Genomic DNA, 26,495 nt, shown 5'->3' with positions numbered 1-26,495 from the left:
AAAAGTAATTTTAATGGGAACACAGCAATCAATATTTGGCTTTTAATTAGGTTTTAGTGGGGTTATTTTGTGTATTTTTGTATGATTTTTTTTCGTATCCTGTATATTGTATTTGTGTTTTTAATATGCTGTGAACCGCCCTGAGTCCTACGGGAGAAGGGCGGTATACAAATTAAATTAACCATTAACCATTAACCATAGGGATTCAGGGGTGAAGTTTTGTTTGGCTCTCTTAATTCTCAAGATTCTGTGTGCAAAGCAAGAACTTCAGTGTGGGCCTGGCTGAGGAATTCTGGGAATTGAAGTCCACAAGTCCTAAAAGGGCCAAGTTTGAAGACCCCTGGATTAAAAGATCTTTTGAAGAAAGCCAGCTCAGCTCTTGGTACACCCATTCCTCTTTTTTTCCATCTTGATGGAAAAACAACCCATCCTTCCTTTTTTTTTCACTTGAGGAGACCTCGCAATCAAGCTGCAAGACCTTTCAGGGCCCGCTTCTAGGCGGTCAATTTTTCAGAATTTGTCCACAGTTGACCGGAAGCAAAGTTGAACGTGCAGACGGTGCTCTTTGCAATCCTTGAAGACCAAAGACTTTAAAACTGGAGGGGAAAAAAAATTACACTTGTTTGTCCACAACAACGCAGCTTAGCCTCACAGTGGCTCAGGGTGGAAGCAATCCGTATCCTCTCCTGGGAAGGCAGAGAGTTTTAAATCAGGGAAAAGGCCAATTAGTTGAGCAGAAAAGTGCAATAACCTCTTTCTTTTTCAACCACCCCGTGAGCATCTTCAGACGTTTCCTCTGCAGAGGAAGTGTGGTTTAAATAATTTAGATGACTTGCCGGCTGTCAAGGATTGGGGCAAGATACAATCTTCAAACACGACTTTACCTTGTTGTCTTGTCAAAAGAGAGAGAGAGAGAGAGAGAGAGAGGGAGGGAGGGAGGGAGGGAGGGAGGGAGAAAAAGAAGAGGAAGAAGAAGAAGGAAGAAGAAGTAAGAAGGAGAAGAAGGAAGAAGGAGGAGAAGGAGAAGAAGAAGAAGGAAGGAGGAGAAGGAGAAAAGAAGAAGAAGGAAGAAGGAGGAGGAGACGGAGAAGGAGAAGAAGAAAAGAAGAAGAGGAACAACAACAACCTATGTACAGGAAGCCAGGGATCTGGTGTTTTCTATTTTGTACTTTCAAGATGTCCGCTAAAACGTAGATTGAGTTGTGATCCTTGGCTAGCCTGTGGAAGAACTGGGATTCAAGAGTTCACTTGGAGGGAAGGCTCGGTCGATTTCGCCAGCCGTGCTGCGGGAGAGATCCGGGGGGGGGGGGGTAGGGAGATTAAAGAGTTATCAAAAGCGTTTGTGATCGAAAAGGCCAGACGGGAGGCAGAGACAAGAAAGAAGCAGCTCGAAGACAAATCCAGTTGTTAGCCGTCGAAAAGAGAAAATATGGCCGGCCGTTTATCAGCTTGTTCGGGAATAAGTTGTACGGCTTTTGCAGAGTCTGGGATACTGAAAGCTGTTAGCCGGAAAGCCTGGAGACGAAAAAGATGAACCTGAGTTAATGCCGAGGCTAATTAGCTCTTTAATAAGCTATTTCACAGGGTTATTTTGCATTTGGTGATGTTTTTCACCCACTCTCATCCACTTTTTTTTTTCTCTTTTCTGCACAAATTCCTTGTGTGTCTAATTGCACTTGGCCAAATAAACCTAACCTATTCTATTCTATTCTATTCTATTCTATTCGTCTAGTCTAGTCTAATCTAGTCTAGTCTAGTCTAGTCTATTCCATCTTCTCTTCTATATTCTATTCCATCTTCTATTCCATCTTCTCTTCTCTTCTCTTCTATTCTCTTCTATTCTATTCTATTCTATTCTATTCCATCTTCTCTTCTCTTCTATATTCTATTCCATCTTCTATTCCATCTTCTCTTCTCTTCTCTTCTCTTCTCTTCTCTTCTCTTCTCTTCTCTTCTCTTCTATTCTATTCTATTCTATTCTATTCTATTCTATTCTATTCTATTCTATTCCATCTTCTATTCTATTTTCTATTCTATATTCTATTTTCTATTCTGTTCTATTCTATTCTATTCTATTCTATTCTATTCTATTCTATTCTATTCTATTCTATTCTATTCTATTCATTTTCAATTCCATCCTTGTCTTTTCTGTGTTGTGAAAACGCAACCTTTGCTTGGCTATTCGAACTGACCCAGTTCCATCTCTGTCCTCTCGGTATTGTTGGCTTAATGCGCAGCAAGTAACCCGCCCTTCCATGGTCTCCCCAGGTCTGAAGAAGCCAACAAAGCTTTCTCGGCGGCGGTTCAGATGCACGATGTGCTAGTGAAGGCCTGGGCCATGTGGGGGGATTACCTGGAAAACATCTTCGTCAAGGAGCGCCAGCTGCACCTCGGGGTCTCCGCCCTCACCTGCTACCTCCACGCCTGCCGGCACCAGAACGAAAGCAAATCCAGGAAGTATTTAGCCAAGGTGAGTCTTTTCTTTTGAAAAAAAGGAACAGCCCGAGGCACACAGGTGTGGGCTGTTTTCTTTCTTGCGGAGTTCTTCATCATCTCTTCGCTTGGTTTTTTACTTACATACGAAGAGAAGGACGAGGGGGGACATGACAGCAGCGTTCCAATATTTCAGGGGCTGCCCCAAAGAAGAGGGAATCAAGCTATTCTCCAAAGCACCCAAGAGCAGGACAAGAAGCAATGGATGGAAACTAGTCCAGGAGAGAATCAACCTAGAACTAAGGGGAAACTTCCTGACAGTTAGAACAATTAACCAGTGGAACAACCTGCCTCCAGAAGCTGTGAATGCTCCAACACTGGAAGTTTTGAGAAATGGTATAGGGTTTCCTGCCTGAGCAGGGGTTTCTCCTTAGTTCTAGGTTGCTTCTCTCCTTGATGAGTTTCCATCCATTGCTTCTTGTCCTGCCTTCAGGCACTTTGGAGATTAGCTTGACTCCCTCTTTGGGGCAGCCCCTGAGATACTAGAAGACTGCTATCATGTCCCCTCTCGTCCTTCTCTTCTTTAGACTAGACATACCCAATTCCAGCAGCCGTTCCTTATATGCTTTAGCCTCCAGTCCCCTAATCCTCTTTGTTGCTCTTCTCTGGACTCTTTCTAGAGTACAAGACCTCTAAGGTCTCATCCAGCTCTTATGATTCTACGATTCTAGGTCCTTTGGCTCCTGAGTTTCGATGACGACAAGAACACGCTGGCCGATGCCGTGGACAAGTATTGCATTGGCGTCCCGCCCATCCAGTGGCTGGCTTGGATCCCCCAGCTCTTAACCTGCTTGGTTGGATCAGAAGGAAAACTCCTCTTGAACCTCATTAGCCAGGTAGGGGAACGTAGGAAGTGGAGAAGGCACCGTTTGAGGGATCACCTTCTAGAATGGTTAGGGCAGTGTTTCTCAACCGTGACAATTTTAAGGCATGTGGACTTCAACTCCCAGAATTCCACAGCCAGCAATGCTGGCTGTGGAATTCTGGGAGTTGAAGTCCACATGCCTTAAAATTGTCAAGGTTGAGAAACACTGGGTTAGGGCCTTGGAAATAAGGAGGAATAAGGAGCAAGCAAATCAGGTTTCAGATTTGTATAAAATCATCTCTGCCACCCTTATCAGAACCTTTGTTTTGAGCCCTAGGCTCTCCGCCGGCCCCTTCCCTCCCTTTCCCCCCCCCTCTTTCCTCTGTATAAATCATTATTAATTGATTTCACGGACTCAGTAGCTATACCTGAATCAGTGGGCAGGTTGCTGTATCACAATACGTTGGAGACGGCCGTTGCATTTTTAACGGGCGCTTCTTCCTCGTGCAATAGGTTGGACGTGTCTACCCCCAAGCGGTTTACTTCCCCATCCGGACCCTCTATTTGACATTGAAGATAGAACAACGGGAGCGCTACAAAAGCGGTAAGCAAGGGGAACGTGGCAGTGCTACAACCTCAGGGGCTGGCTCGTAGGTCAGGGAAAATTGAGTGACTTGGCCTCCTGTGGCCGGAAAGACCGGCAGATCCTTGGTTAGCCTCCTTTCCTAATTGAAGAACGGGATCGGATGGTCCTGGTTCAACTCTTTCATTGCTGTTTTAATGATATTTTCCAGGATGGCTGGAATTTAGCCGTTCTAAAATTGCAACTGCAGTCAGGGTTTCATTTTCTGGGGCTTGGTGCTCTGTAAGCTGGGTGGTTTTCTTGCAGACGTTTCATTACCAAGCTAGGTAACATCGTCAGTGCTGGACGGGCGTAGAGTTTGTAGTGAGAGATGGAGGAGTGGAGGAGAAGGAGAAGGAGGAAGAGGAGGACCGTGGGGTCCTTGGTGCTCTCTGAGCTTGGTGGTTTTCTTGCAGACGTTTCATTACCAAATTAAGTAACATCATCAGTGCTAGAAGGGAATGGGGGTTTTGGTGACAGAAGGTGGATGGGAGGGGGAGGAGGAGGAGTGGAGGAGGAAGAGGAGGAGGAGAAGGAGGAAGAGGACTGTGGGGCCCTTGGCGCTCTTTGAACTTGTTGGTTTTCTCGCAGACGTTGTTTTATCAAGCTAGGTAACGTCATCAGTGCTAAAAGGGAGTGGAGTTAGTGGTAAGAGGAGGAGTAGCAGGAGGGGAGGAGGAGGAAGAGGAGGAGGAAGAGGACTGTGGGGTCCTTGGTGCTCTCTAACCTTGTTGGTTTTCTCACAGACATTTCATTACCAAACTAGGTAACATCATCAGTGCTAGCCCTTGGGTCTCAAACTGCCCATCTTCTGATCGACAGCCCAGCGTCTTAACCGCTAGGCATGTGCCCCGTTTCGGATATTACACACCCTATAACCATAGAGTTCCAGAGGTTTTCCCAACTTGGTCTACTCGAAGGGCTGACACCTTCTCCTTCCCATCTTCCCCCACCAAAGATTCCGGACAGCAGCAGCCGAGTTCCGTGGGAAGCCAGTCTCATTCTGCGTCGGACCCCGGACCGATCCGAGCGACGGCCCCCATGTGGCGATGCAGCCGTATCATGCACATGCAACGGGAGTTGCACCCAACGCTCCTCTCGTCTCTGGAGGGGATTGTGGATCAGATGGTCTGGTTCCGAGAAAATTGGCACGAGGAGGTAGGCTGTCCTCGAACCGGGGCGATGGGTTTGCGGTTTGGAGTTGCGGGGGGGGGGGGTCGAATTCATGTTGCAGAAAATAAGAATTTTGATTCACGTGAAATGAGAGTAGCAATAGCACTTAAGACTTATATACCACTTATATACCAACAATCTGGGTCCTTGTTTTATTGGATTTTTGGCTACCTGTGGTTCTGTTTTGACTTCTTGCAATATTGTGCTGTGGATTTGTTTTGTATTTTCATTACACAACTCTCTCTTTCTCTCTCTGTCCCTCTTGCCCCTCTCTCTGTCCCTTTCTCTCCTCTCTCTCTCCCTTTCTTTGTCCATCTCCCTCTCTCCCTCTCTCTCCCTTACTCTCTCTTCTTCTTTGTCCCTCTCTCTCCCTCCTTCTCTCTCCTTCCCTCTCTCTCTCTCTTCTCTCCCTTTCTCTCCCCCTCTCTCTCTGTCCCTCTCTCTTTCTCCCTCTCTCTCTCTGTCCCTCTCTCTTTCTCCCTCTCTCTCTCTCTCTGACCTTTTCCCACCTTTAGGTGCTCCGACAACTCCAGCAAGGCCTGGCCAAGTGCTACTCGGTGGCCTTTGAGAAGAGCGGGGCTGTTTCCGATGCCAAAATCACACCCCACACCCTGAATTTTGTCAAGAAGCTGGTCAGCACCTTCGGAGTGGGCCTGGAGAACGTCTCCAACGTCTCCACCATGTTTTCCAGTGCGGCTTCCGAATCCCTCGCCAGGAGGGCCCAGGCCACGGCTCAGGATCCCGTCTTTCAGAAACTGAAGGGGCAATTCACGACCGGTGAGTTACTTCTCGATGGACCGCGGATTGAGTTTTTTTTGGGGGGGGGTATTTTTGTCGCCATTCTCAACCCCAGTTTTAAATGAACCAAGGGCTCCCCAAATTTTGGAAATTGTCTTTGAAGCAGGACATTGTCTCTTCTTAGTTTGGAAGGAAGGGGTGGCGGAAGTAGCAGGAAAGAGGAAAGTTTTGATAAAATATAGGTAGTTCATATTTGTTCGTTTGTTTGTTTAAAACATGCATTTTTCACATTTTCAAATACCGTAGACACAATTTGCGACTCGTTGTAGTTGTGTGGTTTTGGGGGGGAAAAAACAACAACTGTCCAGAGAGGCAGATTTTCTTAAATTTCTAAAATAGAATTCTTGAAGCCCTCAGGATGGCGAAAGGATCCTTTTTCCGAGGGACGATAATGAAAAGCCTCTCTCAGAATATTTTATTTTTCAATTACGATTAGGCCCGACTAATTAAGATGAAAACAGCCATTTTACTTCGCCCAAGATGAGATTTGGCTGTAATCTGTTAAAAAGTTGGACCTTGAATTAATGTTGAAAGATGGAGGGGAAATGGCTGCCATTAAGTCGGTCAGCGGGCTTGAGGTTTGGACTTGTGGAATTTAATTCGTTTTTGCAGAAAATAAAATTTCTGATTAATGTGAAACGGGACTCGCGTCTCCCTGCTGCTGGATTAATGGCCTTTTAATCACCACACTGTTCTGCAGCCGATCCAGATCTTCCGGGTTTATAATGTCTTTGCGCCAATTGTACAGAGAGTCCTCCACTGACAGTTCGAAGCGATGAGAGCACTGGAAAAGCCACTGCCCTGTCCTTGGCGGGAATGTTCTTCGTAGTTCCTCGCTGTTTATTGTTTGATTGTTTGTCTGAGTTGATAGGACCTTGATTTTTTTTTTTTGTGGGGGGGGGGTATTATTTACTTCTTGATTCTTGAGTCTAGTATTAATTTAGTACTGAAAGGGCGAGCCAATTTGTATATGAACAGAGAGCAAACTCCACTCCATTGTAGCACTGATGATGTTACCTAGTTTGGTAATGAAACGTCTGCAAGAAAAGCACCAAGCTCAGGGACACCAAGGACTCCACAGTCCTCCTCCTCCTCCTCCTCCTCCTCCCTGCAAACTCCACTCCTTTCTAACACTGATGATCTATTCTACTCTGCTCTGCTCTGCTCTGCTCTACTCACTCTACACTCTACTGTACACTCTACATTCTATTCTATTCTATTCTATTCTATTCTATTCTATTCTATTCTATTCTATTCTATTCTACAATCTATTCTATTCTAATATTCACCAATATCTGTTCTGGTCTGTTCTGTCTGTTCTGTTTTGCTCTGCTCTATTCTATTCTATTCCTATTCCTATTCCTATTCCTATTCCTATTCTATTCTATTCTATTCTATTCTATTCTATTCTATTCTATTCTATTCCATTCCATTCCATTCCATTCCATTCCATTCCGCATTCTATTTTGTTTCTGTTCTATTCTAACTCCCTCGCCTAGCAACAGAAATTTGGGGCTCATTTAGGGTGGTAAGTGGAGGACCCCCCTGCAGTTTCTTTTTTTCCTCCCAGCGCAAAAGCCTCTTAATCCACCCATCCGTTATTCAGCGTTTTCAGAGCTGAACCCAAAATGTACTTTTCCTTCAACTAGTTTTTGTCCTGTTTTTTTGTTCCATCCGAAGCCCTTCCACCCACCTCAGGTAACAAAGATTGTATTTCGGATTGATGCCGAAAGAGATTTGATTTCTAACCTCATTAAGCCGACCGGCAGAACGGGCAACCGTGACTTGCGCCGTTCACGTTGCTGAAAAAAAAAGGCAATCTTTTGCCCTTAAAAAAAAAAAAAAAAGTCTGGATGTCGTTCGACAAGCCCAGTGTGAAGCCTTTTTGGCACGAACAAAGACACCTCATTAATTGTGTCGTCTCTCGCCGTTCTCGTCCGGCCTCGCAAAGCCAAAACAAGAACCCGGAAGAAGACAGAGCGAATTAAAGTAAGCGTTTTCCGTCGAGGAAAAACGAATCCTTACTGTGCAAAGAATGACACACTTAAAAAATATAACAACAATATTGCTGATTCTCCCCCCCCCTCCGATTTTGCATATTGTTCTTGGCGAAGAGGTTGTACTTCCCCGTTGGGGGACATATTTCTGCGCTTCAGGTAGCCGAAATTACCCAACGCGAACGGCGCGTTGCGTCTTTCTCACCCGTCTGCCAAGCCGTTTACTCCAGTTGTTCACTAGAGGGTAGACTTGGAATTAAAGTTGAGGGTTGTGGTTTTTTTTGTTTTTTTTTTGCCTAACCTTCATCATCGACCCAAGAGATGCTGGAAAAGATTTGGGGCACTTTTTTTTTTTTTCTTTTTTGAGAGAGAGAGAGAAAAAAAAAGCGTTTGGTACAATAAATCTGTGGCAAGATGAATGCGAGCCATCCATCTCGTTCTTAACGGGCATCCTGCAAAATGTGTTTTTGGATCAGTGGCCTCTTGGTAGATGTGTTGCGCAAGGCACCAGCGTGTTGAGTGTTACAATGCATTATCCACCAGCTTGACAGTCCTCCCATCGAAAAGGAGAACATAAATCTAAGGGAATAAATGGATTGGTGCCACGCAAAACCCACGAGAGAGAGAGAGAGAGAGAGAGAGAGAGAGAGGGAAAGGGAGAGAGAGAGGAGAGAGGGAGGGACAGAGAGAGGGAGAAAGATAGGAGAGGGAGGGAAGGAGAGAGGGAGGGACAGAGAGTGAGACGGACAAAGAAAGAGAGGAGAGAGGGACAGAGAGGGGGAAAGGGAGAGAGAGGAGGGAGGGAAGGAGAGAGGGAGGGAAGGAGAGAGGGAGAGGGAGAGAGAAAGGGACAGAGAGAGGAGACAGAGGGAGAGAGGGAGAAAGGGAGGGAGGGAGGGACAGAGAGTGAGAGGGACAGAGAGGGAGAGAGAGGAGAGAGGGACAGAAAGAGAGGGAGAAAGAGAGAAAGGAGAGGGAGGGAAGGAGAGAGGGAGGGACAGAGAGAGAGAGGGAGTCAGACAGAAAGGGACAGAGAGAGAGGGAGAAAGGGAGGGAGGGACAGAGAGTGAGAGGGACAGAGAGAGGGAGAGAGGAGAGAGGGAGAGAAAGAGGGAGAAAGAGAGAAAGGAGAGGGAGGGAAGGAGAAAGGGAGGGAAGGAGAGAGAGAGAGAGAGCATCTCTTTCCTGCCTCACCTGTCTCAGGTACGCCCAGCATTAAACGAGGAGGCTGTTCGATAGAGATGAGATGAAGCCGCCTCAAAATGGCACAGGCCCTCTTTTTATTTATTTATTTCCCCCTTCCCCCCCCCCTAGCAAAAATGATTGGGTTATTTTGATGTATGTGTCATACTTCGGAGCAGGGCTGAAGAATTTTAGTTTTGAGATGGCAGCCTGTTTCAATCTTCGCTCCCCTCTGGGCCGGCTGGGGATGATGGAGGAGATTGTCAAGCACATTTAGAGGGCATCGCACGGGGGAAACAACACGGTGTGTGGATGTCATTCTGCAGTTTTGAAGGCTGGGGGGGGGCAGGGCGGGTGGAAGATGTACTGAAAACTTGGTGACGTGCTGATCGTCTGTCTTAGTCCCTGCTAAAGGGATTAAAAGATTGGAATTTGAAAAGAGGGGAATTCGGCTGCTGGATGCTGCTTAGCAACTCTTTTTAATGTCTTGTTTTTGAGTAATACAGAAGGAGGAGGAAGGGAGGAGGAGGAGGAGGAGAAGCAGAAAGAGGAGGAGCAGAAAGAGGAGGAGCAGAAGGAAAAGGAGGAGGAAAAGAAGCAGGAAGAGGAGAGGCAGAAAGAAGAGAAGCAGGAGGAGGAGAGGCAGAAAGAGGAGGAGAAGCAGAAAGAAGAGAAGGAGGAGGAGGAGCAAAGGAAAAGGAGGAAAAGAAGCAGGAGGAGGAGAGGCAGAAAGAAGAGAAGCAGGAGGAGGAGGAGAGGCAGAAAGAGGAGGAGGAGAAGCAGAAGGAGAAGTAAATGGAGGAGGAGGAGGAGAAGCAGAAAAAGGAGGAGGAGGAGCAGAAGGAAAAGAAAGAGGAAAAGAAGGAGGAGGAGAATCAGAAGGAGGAGGAGAGGCAGAAAGAAGAAGAGGAGCAGGAGGAGGAGAAGCAGGAGGAGGAGGAGGAGCAGAAGGAGGAGAAACAGAAGCAGAAGGAGGAGGAAGAGAAGGAGCATTCCAGATAAAAGATGCTTGCCTTTTATTAAATATACATTTCTCTTTAAGGAGCGTTACCTTTGCAGTCACCCATTGGACCCTTTTTTTATAGGATGGCCCTGAAAATCAAGATTTCCATTTGGCTTAAGGTGGAGCTTAACAAATCCCAGTCACCAGTTCTTGTTACTTAAACCCAGCGGTCGGGTTTGGAAATAAAAATACTTGAAAGATACCGAAGTCAGTATCTTTCGCCATCCTCGGGTTCCCTCTTTCAATTAAATTTGATATAACACTTCCAAAGCGGTTAACAGCAAAGCGACTAATAACACAGAATCACACGTTATTAAATATGATTGTGGGGTAATAAAAACCAGACACTTAGGGACAAATGGAATACAAAGTGCGAGACATGCCATGAAAATAATATTAGGGCGGCGGGGGGGGGAGGGAGGGAGATTAAAATGATCCAGTGTCACTGCCTGTCAATTGCTGTTTAGGAACAGTCTATGAAAATGCCAGACCAAAATGGAAAATATACGTGCTGTCAAAAATCTTGAAAGGCAGATATTGGCAACTCTCTCTTTAGGCAAGACAATTGCCGTGCCACCAACAAAACTCCTCTATTGCTATTGTCCTGATTTAACTGTTAGGGATAGTTTTTTTTCTTTCTTTAAAAAAAAAAAAGTTTTCTAAACTGGTATGAGACTGTATTGACTGGGCAGCTTATAAGTTGAATTGAATGAAGGAATGAATGAGGTTTGATTTCTTCTAAACAAATCTGAACGTTGGGCATATTTCCCCTCCCAAAAAATGATAATATGTTTCTGTAGAGCAATATTTCGTTCTATAAACGAAATTGTCTTTTGATTTATCGCATATCAAAACCTTTTGAAAGCTAAAGCATATAAGGAACCGTTGCTGGAATTGGGTATGTCTGGTTTAATGAAGAGAAGGACGAGGGGGGACATGATAGCAGTGTTCCAGTATCTCAGGGGCTGCCCCAAAGAAGAGGGAGTCAAGCTATTCTCCAAAGCGCCTGAAGGCAGGACAAGAAGCAGCGGATGGAAACTGATCAAGGAGAGAAGCAACCTAGAACTAAGGAGAAACTTCCTGACAGTTAGAACAATTAGCCAGTGGAACTACCTGCCTCCAGAAGCGGTGGATGCTCCAACACTGGAAGTTTTGAAGAAGAGACTGGATAGCCATTTGTCTGAAATGGTATAGGGTTTCCTGCCTGAGCAGGGGGTTGGACTACATGACCTCCAAGGTCCCTTCCAACTTTATTATTATTGTTGTTGTTGTTGTTGACCTGGGAGGGAACTATCTAGCTACTTTTATGCAGTGAACACAGAACGAAATATTTAGATTTTTTTTTCTTTCTTTTGAAAGTAGGGCAACCCCAGCAGCATGTAACACCCACAAAATGTCAAAAAGACATGAAGCTTATTTCGTTTGTATTCCGTTTTGACTCTTGTGTAAGTTGGAACAGACCATCTTCAGTCATTGTGGCTTACCTCTTTTAAATCTTGGGTTAGAGGATAAAGTACCGAAAAATCTTAAAAGCTTGACCAACTCGATTGCGCCGTAGGATTTATACTCCGCTTTTCCGCTCCAGCTAGCAGTCAGGGCGCTAAGCTACTGTTAACAAAACATCAAGATTCAGAACAATAAAGTCATCACCGAAATCATACAGCCGTTAAACATTTGGTGAGAAAACTACATCTTCCCAGATTTCCTACACCTCTGAAGATGTACGATATGTTCTTGTTTTGGGGTTTTGTTAACGTTTTTCTTACCCTTTTCATTGGGACATCCTTTTAAACTGGTAGGAAGGTGAGGGAAAGGGAATAAAATTCTGAAAATCAACTTAACGGAGTCTGCATCGCAAATATCTTAATGCTTTCCATCCTAATTTTTCACAAATGGTTTTCTTCTTTTTTTTTTTTTTGTCCCCTTCTCTCTTTTAGATTTCGACTTCAGCGTGCCGGGCTCCATGAAACTCCACAATCTCATTTCAAAACTGAAGAAGTGGATCAAAATCCTGGAGGCCAAAACCAAGCAGCTGCCCAAATTTTTTCTCATTGAGGAAAAATGCCGTTTTCTTAGCAATTTCTCTGCCCAGACAGCAGAAGTGGAAATTCCAGGAGAATTTCTTATGCCCAAACCAACACACTACTACATCAAAATTGCCCGGTAAGGGAAGGCGGCTAAAATGGAGAACTTGGGTTGTAGTGTTGTGATACTGGATACTGTTGTCCAAGCTTTCTTTTAATGGATTCATTGGAAATCTTTTCAAGTCGTGGCTTGAAGAGCAAGATGCTGTTGAGGGTAGAAGGTACTGATAAAAGAGGATCTGTGTAGCTCAGGGTTGAACTGTGGGGTCCTTGGTGCTCTCTGAGCTTGGTTGTTGTTTTCTGGTGGGCATCTCACTACCCAACTATGTAACGCTGTCAGTATAATAATAATAATTTTTATTTTGTGGTCACAGACCAAAATGAAAGTGCAACAAAAGAAAACACAAGAAAAATATAATCACAAACAATTAAACACCAGAAGCCTTGGCTAAAGGAAATTACAACGTTCTCCTCTAATAGTTACAGCTCTTAAAAGAAATTTAGAAACCTGAGTAGTAACGCTGTCAGTATGAGAAGGGAGTGGGGTTTGCGGAGTGGAAGAGGAGGAGAAAGGGAAGGAGAAGGAAGAGCAAGAGGAAGCCTCTGGGGTCCTTGGCGCTGTCTGTTGTTTTCTGGCAGACATTTCATTACCAAATTAGGTAACATCATCAGTGCTAGAAGGGAGTGGGGTTTGTAGAGAAGAGGGAGAGGAGGAGGAGGAGGAGGAGGAGGAGGAAGAAGAAGACTATGGGATCCTTGGTGTATTCTGAGCTTGATGGTTTTCCTGCGGACATTTAATTACCCAACTAGGTAACATCATCAGTGCTAGAGGGAGTGGAGGAGAAGGTGAAGGAGGAGGAAGAGGAAGACTGTGGGGTCCTTGATATATTCTGAGCTTGATGGTTTTTTTGCAGACATTTAATCACCCAACTAGGTAACATCATCAGTGCTAGAAGGGAGTGGAGGAGGAGGAGGAGAAGGTGAAGGAGGAGGAAGAGGAAGACTGTGGGGTCCTTGGTGTACTCTGAGCTTGATGGTTTTCTTGCAGACATTTAATTACCCAACTAGGTAACATCACCAGTGCTAGAAGGGAGTGGAGGAGAAGGAGAAGGAAGAGGAAGACTGTGGGGTCCTTGATGTACTCTGAGCTTGATGGTTTTCTTGCAGACATTTAATCGCCCAACTAGGTAACATCATCAGTGCTAGAAGGGGCTTGTCTATAAACAGAGAGCAAACTCTGCTTCTTTCTAGCACTCACGGTGTGCTAAATAGGAGTGAAAAGCTGTCATAAGTCTTTTTTCAGTGCCGTTGTAACTTCAAATGGCCACTACACAAATATGTGTAAGTCAAGGACTACCTGATATATAGACCAGTCTTTTTTCCAACCTGGGACAAGCTTAAAAGCAGGCTGCGTGCGACTCAGGGATCCCGTAGTCCACAATTGTGGACTTGAGGAGGCCACAGTTCAGCAAGGCTGGTGCTCAAGACAAACATCCTCTCAGGGGTTGTGTTGTTTCTGGCTCAGAAGAGTGTTTCCGATTGCGTTCTCCAGCGTGCTCCTTTCCCCCCCTCTGTGCGTGTTTTCGAGAAGTTGTGTCACTCCGTTTGGAGGAGACAAAAGGACGGTGTGTATCCGCGGCAGCTTTTCACAGAAAACACTAATCTCAGCTGAGCCCCCGGTAATAGAAAAACCCAGTTGCTTAAAAGGTTGTGTCGTTACAAAAATTCATAATGCCGGCGTTTCGTCGAGCGGCATAATGGGCTTCCTATTGTTAGCGTTTTTTAAGTAAGGTAATAGAATTCCTCCTCTTTTTTTTTTTCTTTTCTTTTTCTTTAAAATCTGGCTTTCATCTCAAAAGGAGAAAAAAAAAAGGAAGCTTTAAGAATCTGGAAACTCAGCTGCTATATATCTTTTTTTTTTCTCCTCCCGGATAGATTTATGCCCAGAGTAGAGATAGTCCAGAAACACAACACGGCAGCCCGAAGACTCTACATCCGAGGCCACAATGGGAAGATCTACCCCTACCTTGTCATGAACGATGCTTGCTTGACCGAGTCGCGTCGAGAGGAACGCGTCCTGCAGCTTCTCCGCCTCCTGAACCCTTGTTTAGAAAAGAGAAAAGAGACCACCAAGAGACACCTTTTCTTCACCGGTGAGTTTGAGAAGGTTGAGGGGCACCAGAAATGCTTTAACGTTGGGGTGGTGGGGGAGAGAGAGAGGTTGTTCTCTGTTCGGTGAACTGTGAGAAGGACGGGCCAAAATCAGAACATAGAAGATAGGGATGGAAAAGGGAGCTCAGAGGTCTTCTAGTCCAACCCGCTGCTCAAGGCAGGAGACCGTATACCAGGGGTCTTCAAACTTGGCCCTTTTATGACTTGTGGACTTCAACTCCCAGAATTCGTGCCTGGCTGAGGAATTCTGGGAGTTGAAGTCCACAAGTCATAAAAGGGCCAAGTTTGAAGACCCCTGCCTTATACCATCCCAGTCAAATGATTGTCCAATCTCTTCTTAAAAACCTCCAGTGATGGAGCACCCACAACTTCTGGAGGCAGGTTGTTCCACTGGTTAATTGTTCTCACTGTCAGGGAATTTCTCCTCAGTTCCAGGTTGCTTCTCTCCTTGATTAGTTTCCATCCGTTGCTTCTTGTCCTGCCTTCAGGCGCTTTGGAGAATGGCTTGACTCCCTCTTCTTTATGGCAGCCCCTCAAATATTGAAGACTGTTCTCCTGTCACCCCTATTTCTCCTTAGTTCTACCTTGGATCTCTCTTGAACAAGCTTCTATCTTCTTCTGCCCTCTGGTGCTCTAGAGAATAATTAAAGAGTTCAGAGCAGATCTACTAACGTGACGGTTCTGGAAACCACATCCTGTGAGGGACAGTTAAAGGATCTGGAGATGTTGAGGCTCCCAAATGGATGAACGAGGGGAGACGCGATTGTCATTTTCAAATAGCTGAAGGATAGTTAAATGGACTTATTCTCTGTGGCCTCAGAGGGCTGGAGCAGAACCAGTAAATTGTAAGGAACAGTTGCTAGAATTGGGTATGTCTAGTTTAACGAAGAGAAGGACGAGGGGGGACATGAGAGCAGTGTTCCAATATCTCAGGGGCTGCCCCAAAGAAGAGGGAGTCAAGCTATTCTCCAAAGGGCCTGAAGGCAGGACGAGAAGCAACGGATGGAAACTGATCAAGGAGAGAAGCAACCTAGAACTAAGGAGAAACTTCCTGACAGTCAGAACAATTAACCAGTGGAACAACCTGCCTCCAGAAGCGGTGAATGCTCCATCACTGGAGGTTTTTAAGAAGAGACTGGACAGCCATTTGTCTGAAGTGGTATAGGACAGAGGTAGGTAATCTTGGCTCTTTTGTGACTTGTGGACTTCAGTACCCAGAATTCCTGAACCAGCCATGCTGACAGGAATTCTGGGAGATGAAGTCCACAAGTCACAAAAGAGCCCAGGTTGCCTATCCCTGGTATAGGGTTTCCTGCCTGAGCAGGGGTTGGACTAGATGACCTCCAAGGTCCCTTCCAACATCATCATCATCATCATCATTAGGTTGTAGGTTTCAGGTTAGACATCCAGAGGAACAATCGGATGGTACAAGCTGAGTCAATCAGTGGAACAGGCTGTCCTGTAAATCGGTGATGTCTTCTACTTTGGGCGATCCTCTTTCAGGGGTGTATATCTTGTAGACTAGGAAGTTGGACTGGTCACAAATGGTCATAAAATTGGGCATGATCCACTTAACAGCCGTCTTGCTTAGCAGCAGAACCTAACGGTCGCTGTGTTGGCAAAATAACACAATGCTGGCATGGTTCATTCACACCGCTCTGTTAAAATGTCAGATTTCTCTTCCGTTAACAATTTATGTGCGTCTTTTATTTTATTTTTATTTTTTTGCTTCTCAATTATATTTGATTATAGCATTCAACAAAACCTTTTGGTTTCCGGAGGCTTTTATTTATTATGGTGTTTTTTTTAAAAAACCGTTCCGTGAGTTTACTGATGGCTGACTATATATATAGTGGCCTGTCGCAAAATAACGCTTTGCATATAATAAAAGGGAAAAAAACAAACAAACAAGCGCCCACCAAGAATAGGCTTGGAAAGTAAATACTTCAATCAGAGTCATTTTTAACAACCCATTTGAGATGGGATGTATTGTTACTTTAATGCTTTTTTTTTCTTTTTTCCCCCTTTCTCTTTTCTGCACCCAAATTTTGACAGCTCTTATTTATTTGCAACAAAGCCCAATTCAGGCTATCCGAGGCTTAGCAAATTAAAAACCCGATGTAGCTTTTCTGAGCCTGTCTTTAAAGAAACAGCAATCTGGCAGGGTCCATAAAGGGGAAGGTAGACCTTGTGAAGGCTGATGACTCATTTAATGACCGCATTGCTTAGAGCAGAAGACCAACATTTCATGCCTTAACTAAGGAAAGCAAACTTGGGTTGTTAATCTGTACAAAAATCACCCTTCCTTCCTGCCTAAGAGCAGTGTAAGAAAAGAGCCGGCAGAGCTGGGGAGGGTGGAGTTAAGTGTGTCATCGGCCTAGAGTTCTTAACGTGGCCACAAATGGTTCAAGTCCAACCCCTCTTGACTTCCATTGACCCTTAATCTGGCACCAATTTAATAATGACCAGATTCTTGTGTATAGACTTGAGCAATACATCTTTGAACTATAACTTAACCTATTTGCAATCAGCTAGTGGCCTTCAGATCTCCAGTAGCATGGTCTAGCAACTGAGGCAGGGAACCGTGCATCCTTCCCAGAGTTATATGTTAGCTTGTTCAGACTTAATCTTTGCCAGGTTGATTGTCAATTTTGGGTGGTCTTATTGTGAGCGCTCTCTCTCCCTCTCTCTTCCTTTCCTTTCTTCCTTTTCTTTCTTTCTTTCTTTCTTTTTTTTTCTTTCTTTCTTTCTTTCTTTCTTTCTTTCTTTCCTTTCTTCCTTTCTTTCTTTCTTTCTTCCTTCCTTTTCTTCCTTCCTTCCTTCCTTCCTTCCTTCCTTCCTTCCTTCCTTCCTTCCTTTCTTTCTTTCTTCTTTCTTTCATGCTGTGAGGGATGCCCAAAGATCACAATGCCCTTCACTTAAATCATCTCAGCTTCTGCATAATGGTTGATGAAATACTATAGCTTTTATTTAAACAGGCTGTTCTCCAGGTCCTTTGTTCTCTCTTTCAGTCTCCACCCATTGTTTCCCCCTCCTCAAGAGATTACCTTGGGATCAATCCAAGCCTTGACAATGGAAACGGTGGTCCACCCATCGCAAAGCATGCGCGGGCACACGGTGGCCTCACGTTCCTCACTTTCCTCTCCCACAAAAGAGGGCGTGCCACGTTGCAGCTGTTGTCTGTCATGGTTGTAAGGTTTCCAGTAGAACGTCAGAAAAGCTTGAAACATGTGCTGACTGGGGTTTTTTTTTTTTTAACAGCATCTGCAGTGGATCAATCAACTCAAATCTTGTAGCTGTGATTTTGCGGGTGGAGAAAGCTTACATGATTTTGAGTGAAAAATCTGCTCGACTCAGAGGCTAGGTCAGGGCTGTCCACCCTTGGCAACTTTTAAGACCTGTGGACTTTCAACTCCCAGAATTCAACTCCCGGAATTCAACTCTCAAAATTCTGAGACTTCAACTCCCAGAATTCCCCAGTTAGCTGTGGGCTTCAGCTCCCGGAATTCAACTCCCGGAATTCAACTCTCAAAATTCTGAGACTTCAAATCCCAGAATTCCCCAGTTAGCTATGAACTTCAGCTCCCAGAATTCAACTTTCAGAATTCAACTCTCAAAATTCTGAGACTTCAAATCCCAGAATTCCCCAGTTAGCTGTGGACTTCAGCTCCCAGAATTCAACTCCCAGAATTCAACTCTCAAAATTCCGAGACTTCAACTCCCAGAATTCCCCAGTTAGCTGTGGACTTCAGCTCCCAGAATTCAACTCCCGGAATTCAACTCTCCAAATTCTGAGACTTCAACTCCCAGAATTCCCCAGTTAGCTGTGGACTTCAGCTCCCAGAATTCAACTCCCAGAATTCAACTCTCAAAATTCCGAGACTTCCAACTCCCAGAATTCCCCAGTTAGCTGTGGACCAGCTCCCAGAATTCAACTCCCGGAATTCAACTCTCCAAATTCTGAGACTTCAAATCCCAGAATTCCCCAGTTAGCTGTGAACTTCAGCTCCCAGAATTCAACTCCCAGAATTCAACTCTCAAAATTCTGAGACTTCAACTCCCAGAATTCCCCAGTTAGCTGTGGACTTCAGCTCCCGGAATTCAACTGCCCAAATTCTGAGACTTCCAACTCCCAGAATTCCCTAGGCGACTGTGGACTTCCGACTCCCAGAATTTAACTCTCCAAATTCTGAGACTTCAACTCCCAGAATTCCCCAGTTTAGCTGTGGACTTCAGCTCCCGGAATTCAACTCCCAGAATTCTGGGACTTCAACTCTTTAAGTCCACAGGTCTTAAAGTTGTCAAGGATGGACACCCCTGGGCTAGGATATGGAATAGGCTGTTGGCTGTCACGGATGCAAGACATGGGGGTGCGCACAAACATTTCAGGCACAAAATAGCCACGTTGAGTGCTTCAGCTTAAAATTTATGGCCATAAGTTCCCAGCAAGGGCATAATTGAGATTAGAAGAAAGGTTACCGAGGCTTCTGGACAAGATTTGAAGATAGATGGACACGTGCTAGGATGTTTTGGATTTCTTAGTGGTGCTCCTTCCTGCCGTTTTCCACGAAATGAATGGCTCCTTTACTTTTTTCCCCTTCGTGTTTCCCTTCTCCAGTTCCCCGCGTTGTGGCTGTCTCTCCCCAGATGCGTCTTGTGGAGGACAATCCGTCTTCTCTCTCCCTGGTGGAGATCTACAAGCAACGTTGCGCCAAGAAAGGGATTGAGCACGACAGCCCCATTTCTCGCTACTACGACCGGCTGGCGACCGTCCAGGCACGAGGGACCCAGGCCAGCCATCAGGTACTGCATCGGGGACAGAAAATGCTGTCCACTTAGTGTCCAGTTCTGGTTACCGCCATTCAAAAAGGAGACTAAGATTCTAAAAAAGAGTGCAGAGAAGAGCAAAAACGATTAAGGACTGGAGGCTCAGACATACGAAGAACGGTTGCTGGAATTGAGGAAGTGTAATCTAATGAAGAGAAGGACGAGGGGGTACAGGATAGCAGTGTTCCAGTATCTCAGGGGCTGCCCCAAAGAAGAGGGAGTCAAGCTCTTCTCCAAAGCACCTGAAGGCAGGACAAGAAGCAACAAATGGAAACTAACCAAGGAGAGAAGCAACCTAGAACTAAGGAGAAATTTCCTGACAGTCAGAACAATTAACCAATGGAACAACCTGCCTCCAGAAGTGGTGAATGCTCCAACACTGGAAGTTTTTAAGGAGAGATTGGACAGCCATTTGTCCGAAATGGTATAGGGTTTCCTGCCTGAGCAAGGGGTTGGACTAGATGACCTCCAAGGTCCCTTCCAGTCCTATTATTCTATGTCAGTGATGGCAAACCTTTTAGGGACCGAGTGCCCAAACTGCAACCCAAAACCCACTTATGCATCGTCGAGTGCCGGGTGGGTGTGGCCCATTGGCTGGGTGTTGCCAATTGGGTGGGCGTGGCCCATTGGGTGGGCGTGGCTGCAGACTGGGTGGGACTAAAAAGTTCAATCAATCAATTCCAACTTTGCAAGATCTTTTTTTTCCCCCGTGAGAAGTTGAACTTGATTGACTGATTGAACCTTTTTTTATTTTGCACACGGCGGCACAGGCCTAAAGCGAAAAGGTTTTATAAAACCCAGCTGAAGGCCTAGGACTGGGGCGACGGCGCGCGTGCCCACAGAGAGGGCTCTGAGTGCCACCTCTGGCACCCGTGCCATAGGTTTGCCACCACTGTTCTATGTCCTCGTGTTGTTTACTCAAGAGATTGGTCTTTTAGGGTTGGCATTTAAACTCTGTTCCCACGCCTTTCCCTTAATCGCCTCACTCTGACTAAAACACAGTTTGACTCTTCCCGAGAAAGAGTAGGTACAAATTAAATCTTCCATTACTGTCCTTGCTCATCCATTTCTGATCAGAAATGGTTAGCTTAAAAGGTTTAAAATTTATAGGCGGGCCGAAAGTTGTGCTTGACCCCGTTTTTTAATTCCAGGTGCTCCGTATCTCGAAAGTTCACCTGCTAATAAGGAACCTTTTCATTCTTTGCCCAGCCTTAAAAAAAATCAAGTGACTTGGAACATCTGTCTCCTTTTCTTCTTCTTTTTTTGCCAGGCACTTGCCTTCGGCTCGCAGAAATTTTGTCTCTCTAAATAATTTAATTTGAGCAAGTGTAGTGATTGTTCTTTTCGAGCAGCTCCCCTCTTCATTTCCAACTCCAATTAATTAAGCCCGTTCAGGCTGTAGTAATTCATTACGGGTGACTTACAGATATTTACACGGGAGACCCAGCTTGCCCGCAGAAGGTGTGGGAGCAAAAAAAAACCTGTAGAGATTCTCCAGCCAGCCATGAATGATAAAGTTGGAAGGACCAGAAGGATCACTTAGTCCAGTGTTTCTCTATCTTGGGAACTTGGAAGATGGGTGGACTTCAACTTCCAGGGTTCCCAGCCAGCCATGAATGATAGAGTTGGAAGGACCAGAAGGATCACTTTGTTCAGTGTTTCTCTATCTTGGGAACTTGGAAGATGGGTGGACTTCAACTAAAGGATCACTTAGTCCAGTGTTTCTCTATCTTGGGAACTTGGAAGATGGGTGGACTTCAACTTCCAGGGTTCCCCAGCCAGCCATGAATGGTAGAGTTGGAAGGACCAGAAGGATCACTTAGTCCAGTGTTTCTCTATCTTGGGAACTTGAAGATGGGTGGACTTCAACTCCCAGGATCCCCCAGCCAGCCATGAATGGTAGAGTTGGAAGGACCAGAAGGATCACTTAGTCCAGTGTTTCTCTGTCTTGGGAACTTGGAAGATGGGTGGACTTCAACTTCCAGGGTTCCCCAGGCAGCCATGAATGGTAGAGTTGGAAGGACCAGAAGGATCACTTTGTTCAGTGTTTCTCTATCTTGGGAACTTGGAAGATGGGTGGACTTCAACTAAAGGATCACTTAGTCCAGTGTTTCTCTATCTTGGGAACTTGAAGATGGGTGGACTTCAACTCCCAGGATCCCCCAGCCAGCCATGAATGGTAGGGTTGGAAGGACCAGAAGGATCACTTAGTCCAGTGTTTCTCTGTCTTGGGAACTTGAAGATGGGTGGACTTCAACTCCCAGGATTCCCCAGACAGCATGGGGAAGCCATTCCGCAGCCACGCTTTCTCAACAAGCCGAGAGTTGAAGCCCACCCATCTTAAAGTTGCAGAGGTTGAGAAACACCGCATTAAACAGTTAAGATTTGACCACCCCAAAAGTGATAGGGAAAAAGACCATGGCCAGGGACCCCCCACAAGACTTAACTCAAGATTTAAATCATAACCACATCTCCAGCCTTTGCGGACCCCCCCAATGTGATGACATTGCAGCCCGCAGGGGTCCGAGGTTGAGAAGCATTGTCCTACACCAGGGGTCTTCAAACTTGGCCCTTTGATGACTTGTGGACTTCAACTCTCAGAATTCCTCAGCCAGGCTGAGGAATTCTGGAAGTTGAAGTCCACAAATCATCAAAGGGCCAAGTTTGAAGGCCCCTGGCCTACACCAGCCAACGTCACCAGCCCACCTCCTCATCCAACTTCACGCTTCCCGTCTCAGGTCCTCCGGGATATTCTGAAAGAAGTTCAGGGCAACATGGTGCCACGCAGCATGCTGAAGGAGTGGGCCCTTCACACCTTCCCCAACGCCACCGACTACTGGACCTTCCGGAAGATGTTCACAATCCAGCTGGCGCTGATCGGGTTTGCGGAATTCGTCTTCCATTTGAACCGACTCAACCCGGAGATGCTGCAGGTTGCTCAGGTAGGTTTTGAAGGACCTTGTCTAAGAGAAGTGATCCGTGCAGTGACCCCCCCCCCCCNACCCTCCTCCTCCTCCTCCTCCTCCTCCTCCTCCTCCTCCTCCTCCTCTCTGCAAACCCCACTTCATTCTAGCACTGATGATGTTACCTAGTTTGATAATGAAACATCTGCAAGAAAACCACAAGCTCAAAGAGCACCCAGGACCCCTCAGTCCTCCTCCTCCTCCTCTTCCTCCTCCTCCTTCTCCTCCTCCTCCTCCCTGCCTCCCCCTTCCAGTTCTCAACCATCCCTTTCCAGCTGCATTGTCAGGTGGAACGTTGAAAATTCCTGCATGGAGAAAAAAAGCAGAAACAAGAGCAATTTCCCCCCCCCCACACACACACACACTCCCACCCCCTCGGGCTGACCCATCCAGCAGCACAACAAAAGAAGCCATTATTCAGATTGATACCTCGCTGAGAAAGTTTATACCTGTCATCTTTATACGCCGGTTAATAGAGGGCTGTGTTCAAAGCTGAATTTCTTGTTAACCTCTCTGTGCCGATCCTGACCGGCCTGTGTGTGTGTGTGTGTGTGTTAGAAAAAGCCTCTCTCTTTGCATTCTGCATGAATGTCGACCTTGTGTATCGCAAACGTCAAACGGAATTGAATAGGGGGAGCCCCCCCTTTTTTAGTCTTAATCTCTAGGGGGCCACGTGATCCCCCCCCGCAAAAAAAGGTTAAGGGGGGGGAAACAATGTGAGAAACAGAGATACCAAATAGCTACCTCTTTTTTTCTGGCACTTTCTTCCTCAAAATAAACAAAAATGTAAGAGTCCAAGAAAAACGGTCTTCACATACTTTTTCTCGATACTGCCATAATTTCGGCCACTATACAAACGGTTGTAAGTTGAGGACTTCCTGCACATTGTCTCTTAACAATTAATTTTGGGTAGAAGTGTTTGGAAGCCTCTGGGGGCCACCCAGGAGATTTTGGAGACGGCCCCCGGTGGCCCCAGGCTGTGCATTATTGTTTTTGAGTAATTTTCTTCCTGTTTTTCTCTGTCGCTCCTTCCAACGTTGTGCTTGTGTGTCGCCCCAATGCTTAGGATACAGGCAAATTAAACGTGGCCTACTTCCGGTTTGACATCAACGATGCTACCGGGGATCTGGACGCCAACCGTCCCGTCCCGTTCCGGCTCACCCCAAACATTTCGGAATTCCTGACCACCATCGGGGTCTCCGGGCCCCTCACAGCATCCATGATTGCCGTGGCTCGTTGTTTTGCTCAGCCAAACTTCAAGGTAAGTGTGTAATGGGTCAGGGTGGACAAGGACGGGGGCAGCCGGTCGCTCCGTCAGCTGCCGGGAAAATTTACTGATGGATTGATTTTAAATGGATCGATTTATTCTTTATTTGTGTGCTGCCTTCATTATTTTTAGAGGTAACGTAAGGCAGTGGACATATCCAGCACACACCTTCCTCCTCCTGTTTTCCTCACAACAACGATCCTGTGAGGTGGGTTGGGCTGAGAGAGAAGGATTGGCCAAAGTCACCCAGCTGGCTTGCACGGCTAAAGCGGGACTAGAACTCACCGTCTCCTGGTGATTGGCCCAAAGTCACCCAGCTGGTGTGCATGCCTAAGGCGGGACTAGAACTCACCGTCTCCTGGTGATTGGCCCAAAGTCACCCAGCTGGTGTTCATGCCTAAGGCGGGACTAGAACTCACCATCTCCTAGTGCAGTGGTTCTCAACCTGTGGGTCGGGACCCCATTTGGGGTCGATTGACCATTTCACGGGGGTCGCCAAGCAAGGCTGTCCGCCATTTTTTTGTCTGCCATTTTTTTTTGTCCGCCATTTTTTTCCCCTTTTCCGGCGGGTGCCTTACCTCCCTTGAGCTGGGCCAGCTGGTGGTCGGCCTGCTCCGTCTCTGCTGCTTGCCAGCTACGCCTCGGCCGGCGCAAGGGGCAGGGAAAGTCCTCGACTTACGACCGGTTTAGTCCTCGACGTACGACCGGTTGGGGTCGCGGCATTAAAAAGGTTGAGAACCACTGTCCTAGTGATTGACCCAAAGTCACCCAGCTAGCATTCACATCAAAAGTGGGACTAGAACTCACCATCTCCTGGTTTTTAGCCTGGCGCCTTAACCAAACTGGTTCTCTTTAGTTTCTATTTATTTATTAAATTTATATGCCGCCCGTATCATTGTCTCAGGTTACTCTGGGCGGCTTACAGTTGTCTAAAGACATAAACATAAGGGTATTAAAAGCATTGAAATTAAGTTTAACAAGAATACAAGAAAGAGAGTAATCCATCTGCAGAGCCATATTTTATCTGTAGAGACAGATAAGCTATCGCCACTCTCCTGATGTTGTCAATACCGATTTGTATATTCTGGATATTTAAATTATCAGTTCGGTCCTGCCGGTTAATGACCGCAATAAAGAAATTTACATTTATAATAATTTACGATGATCACCCCGGAGACATTATCATAAATTGTGCCAAATTAGCATCAATTGTAACAGATTGTGATGACCGCCCAGGATAAATTATCATAAATTGTAATAAATTATGATTCTTATCCTGGCTAAATGATCATAAATGCAGCGTCCCCACCCTACTCTTGAAAAGAGGATCCGATTAAAATATTTTATCACTTCCCGTGTTTCTGAAGTATAAAACCTCCGGCTTCAGTCGTTCTGGCTTGATCCAGACTGTGCATTCAAACACTCTTCTTACTTGGCTTATTCTTAAGTGAACTTGTTGACATGAAGAGTTCAGATAAAGGCCTAGAAAGTCCTAAAAGAGTATTTCCAGGATGGTCCCAAATTCCACCATCGTTCTAATCCAGAACTGGGCATTTTATGACTTCTGAGCCACATACGACCCTCCCTGGTCCACGTGAATTGCTTTTATTCTGAAGGAGGCCATATGTAAAAGACTTACATAGGTGTGTGTGTGTATGCCTACACCTCTTCACAGCCCTTCACACTCAAGGTTCTCCTGTGGCTCCTTTGGAAAAATTAATAGCCCATTCCTGCTCTAATCTGCCTTTTGAGTGGAATTGGTTCATCTTTTTCCTACCTTCATAGATCACAGGAAGTGTTAGTACCATTTTATAATGCCTTGGGTAAGACCACCTTTGGCATATTGCGTCCAGATTTGGTCGCCATGATATAAAAAAGATGTTGAGACTCTGGAAAGAGTGCAGAGAAGAGCAACAAAGATGATTAGGGGACTGGAGGCTGAAGAATGTTTGCAGGAATTGGGTGTGTCTGGTTTAATGAAAAGAAGGACTAGGGGTGACACGATAGCAGTCTTCCAATATTTGAGGGGTTGCCATAAAGAAGGGGGGGTGTCAACCTATTCTCCAAAGCACCTGAAAGCAGAACAAGAAGCAACGGATGGAAACTAGTCAAGGAGAGAACCAACCTAGCAATAAGAAGAAATTTCCTGACAATGAGAACAATTAATCAGTGGAACAATTAATCAGTGGTTGTGGGGCACCTTCTGGAAGGCTATTAATGAATGGAATGGCTTATCTCCAGAAGTTGTGGGTGCTCCATCTCTGGAGGTTTTCAAGAAGAGACTGGACAGCCATTTGTCTGGAGTGGTATTGGGTCTCCTGCTTGAGCAGGGAGTTGGACTAGAAGACTAGAAGATCTCCAAGGTCCCTCCCACCTCTTATTCTCTTCTCTTCCAGGTTGACGGCATCCTGAAAACCGTGCTGCGCGATGAAACCATTGCTTGGCATAAGAAAACCCAAGAGGACACATCCTCTCCCCTCTCAGCAGCTGGACAGCCGGAGAACATGGACAGCCAACAGCTGGTGTCGCTGGTTCAGAAAGCTGTGACTGCCATCATGACCCGGCTCCATAACTTAGCTCAGTTCGAAGGCGGAGAGAGTAAAGTCAACACCTTGGTTGCGGCCGCTAATAGCTTAGACAACCTGTGTCGCATGGACCCAGCCTGGCATCCATGGCTGTAGATGTGTCCTTAAGACTTGAAGGATAGCAAAGCCAGTTGAGACATGACGAGGTCCTTCACACCCATCACGGATGGTTCTTCATCCATCCTGGCCCTGATGTTTCCAGCATGATCATGTTTCCACGAGCAGTTATGTTTATAGACTTCTCATCTCAAAGTTAGATTCTTTCCTTATCATGCTGACATCACTCCAGTCCAGTGTGTGGGGTGTGTGTGGTCATCTAAAGGACGAGATTTGAACTTCGCACCTCGAACAATCTTTATTTTACGTTGTGAGTGAGAAGAGGGAAGATGCTGGCAAGAGTTGAGACTCGCCCAAGAGTCCTAGTCAATTTTATTTTATTTTATTTTATTTTTAAAAAAGAATTATCCCCACCTCAAGGATTTTGGTATGCAAAGATTCCCTCCCCCCCCCCCCCGTTTTTTTAA

General features: G+C 45.8%; 1 protein-coding gene across 1 annotated transcript; it reads left to right on the top strand.

Moving 5' to 3' along the window:
• Positions 1-2,268: 2,268 nt before the first annotated feature.
• Positions 2,269-26,278, top strand: LOC107299166 (transformation/transcription domain-associated protein; the record flags this gene model as incomplete). Its single annotated transcript, XM_015828532.1, has 11 exons — positions 2,269-2,470; positions 3,165-3,329; positions 3,812-3,902; positions 4,879-5,078; positions 5,609-5,870; positions 12,011-12,236; positions 14,093-14,310; positions 18,948-19,132; positions 21,895-22,098; positions 23,186-23,380; positions 25,783-26,278. Coding segments are annotated over 11 exons (2,233 nt in total), but the record flags the coding sequence as incomplete, so codon positions are not given.
• Positions 26,279-26,495: the final 217 nt, after the last annotated feature.

This window comes from Protobothrops mucrosquamatus, unplaced genomic scaffold, assembly GCF_001527695.2.
Source record: "Protobothrops mucrosquamatus isolate PMUCROS unplaced genomic scaffold, P.Mucros_1.0 scaffold4634, whole genome shotgun sequence".
Taxonomy (NCBI): Eukaryota; Metazoa; Chordata; class Lepidosauria; order Squamata; family Viperidae; genus Protobothrops; species Protobothrops mucrosquamatus.
This window is presented reverse-complemented; position numbering and strand designations above follow the sequence as displayed.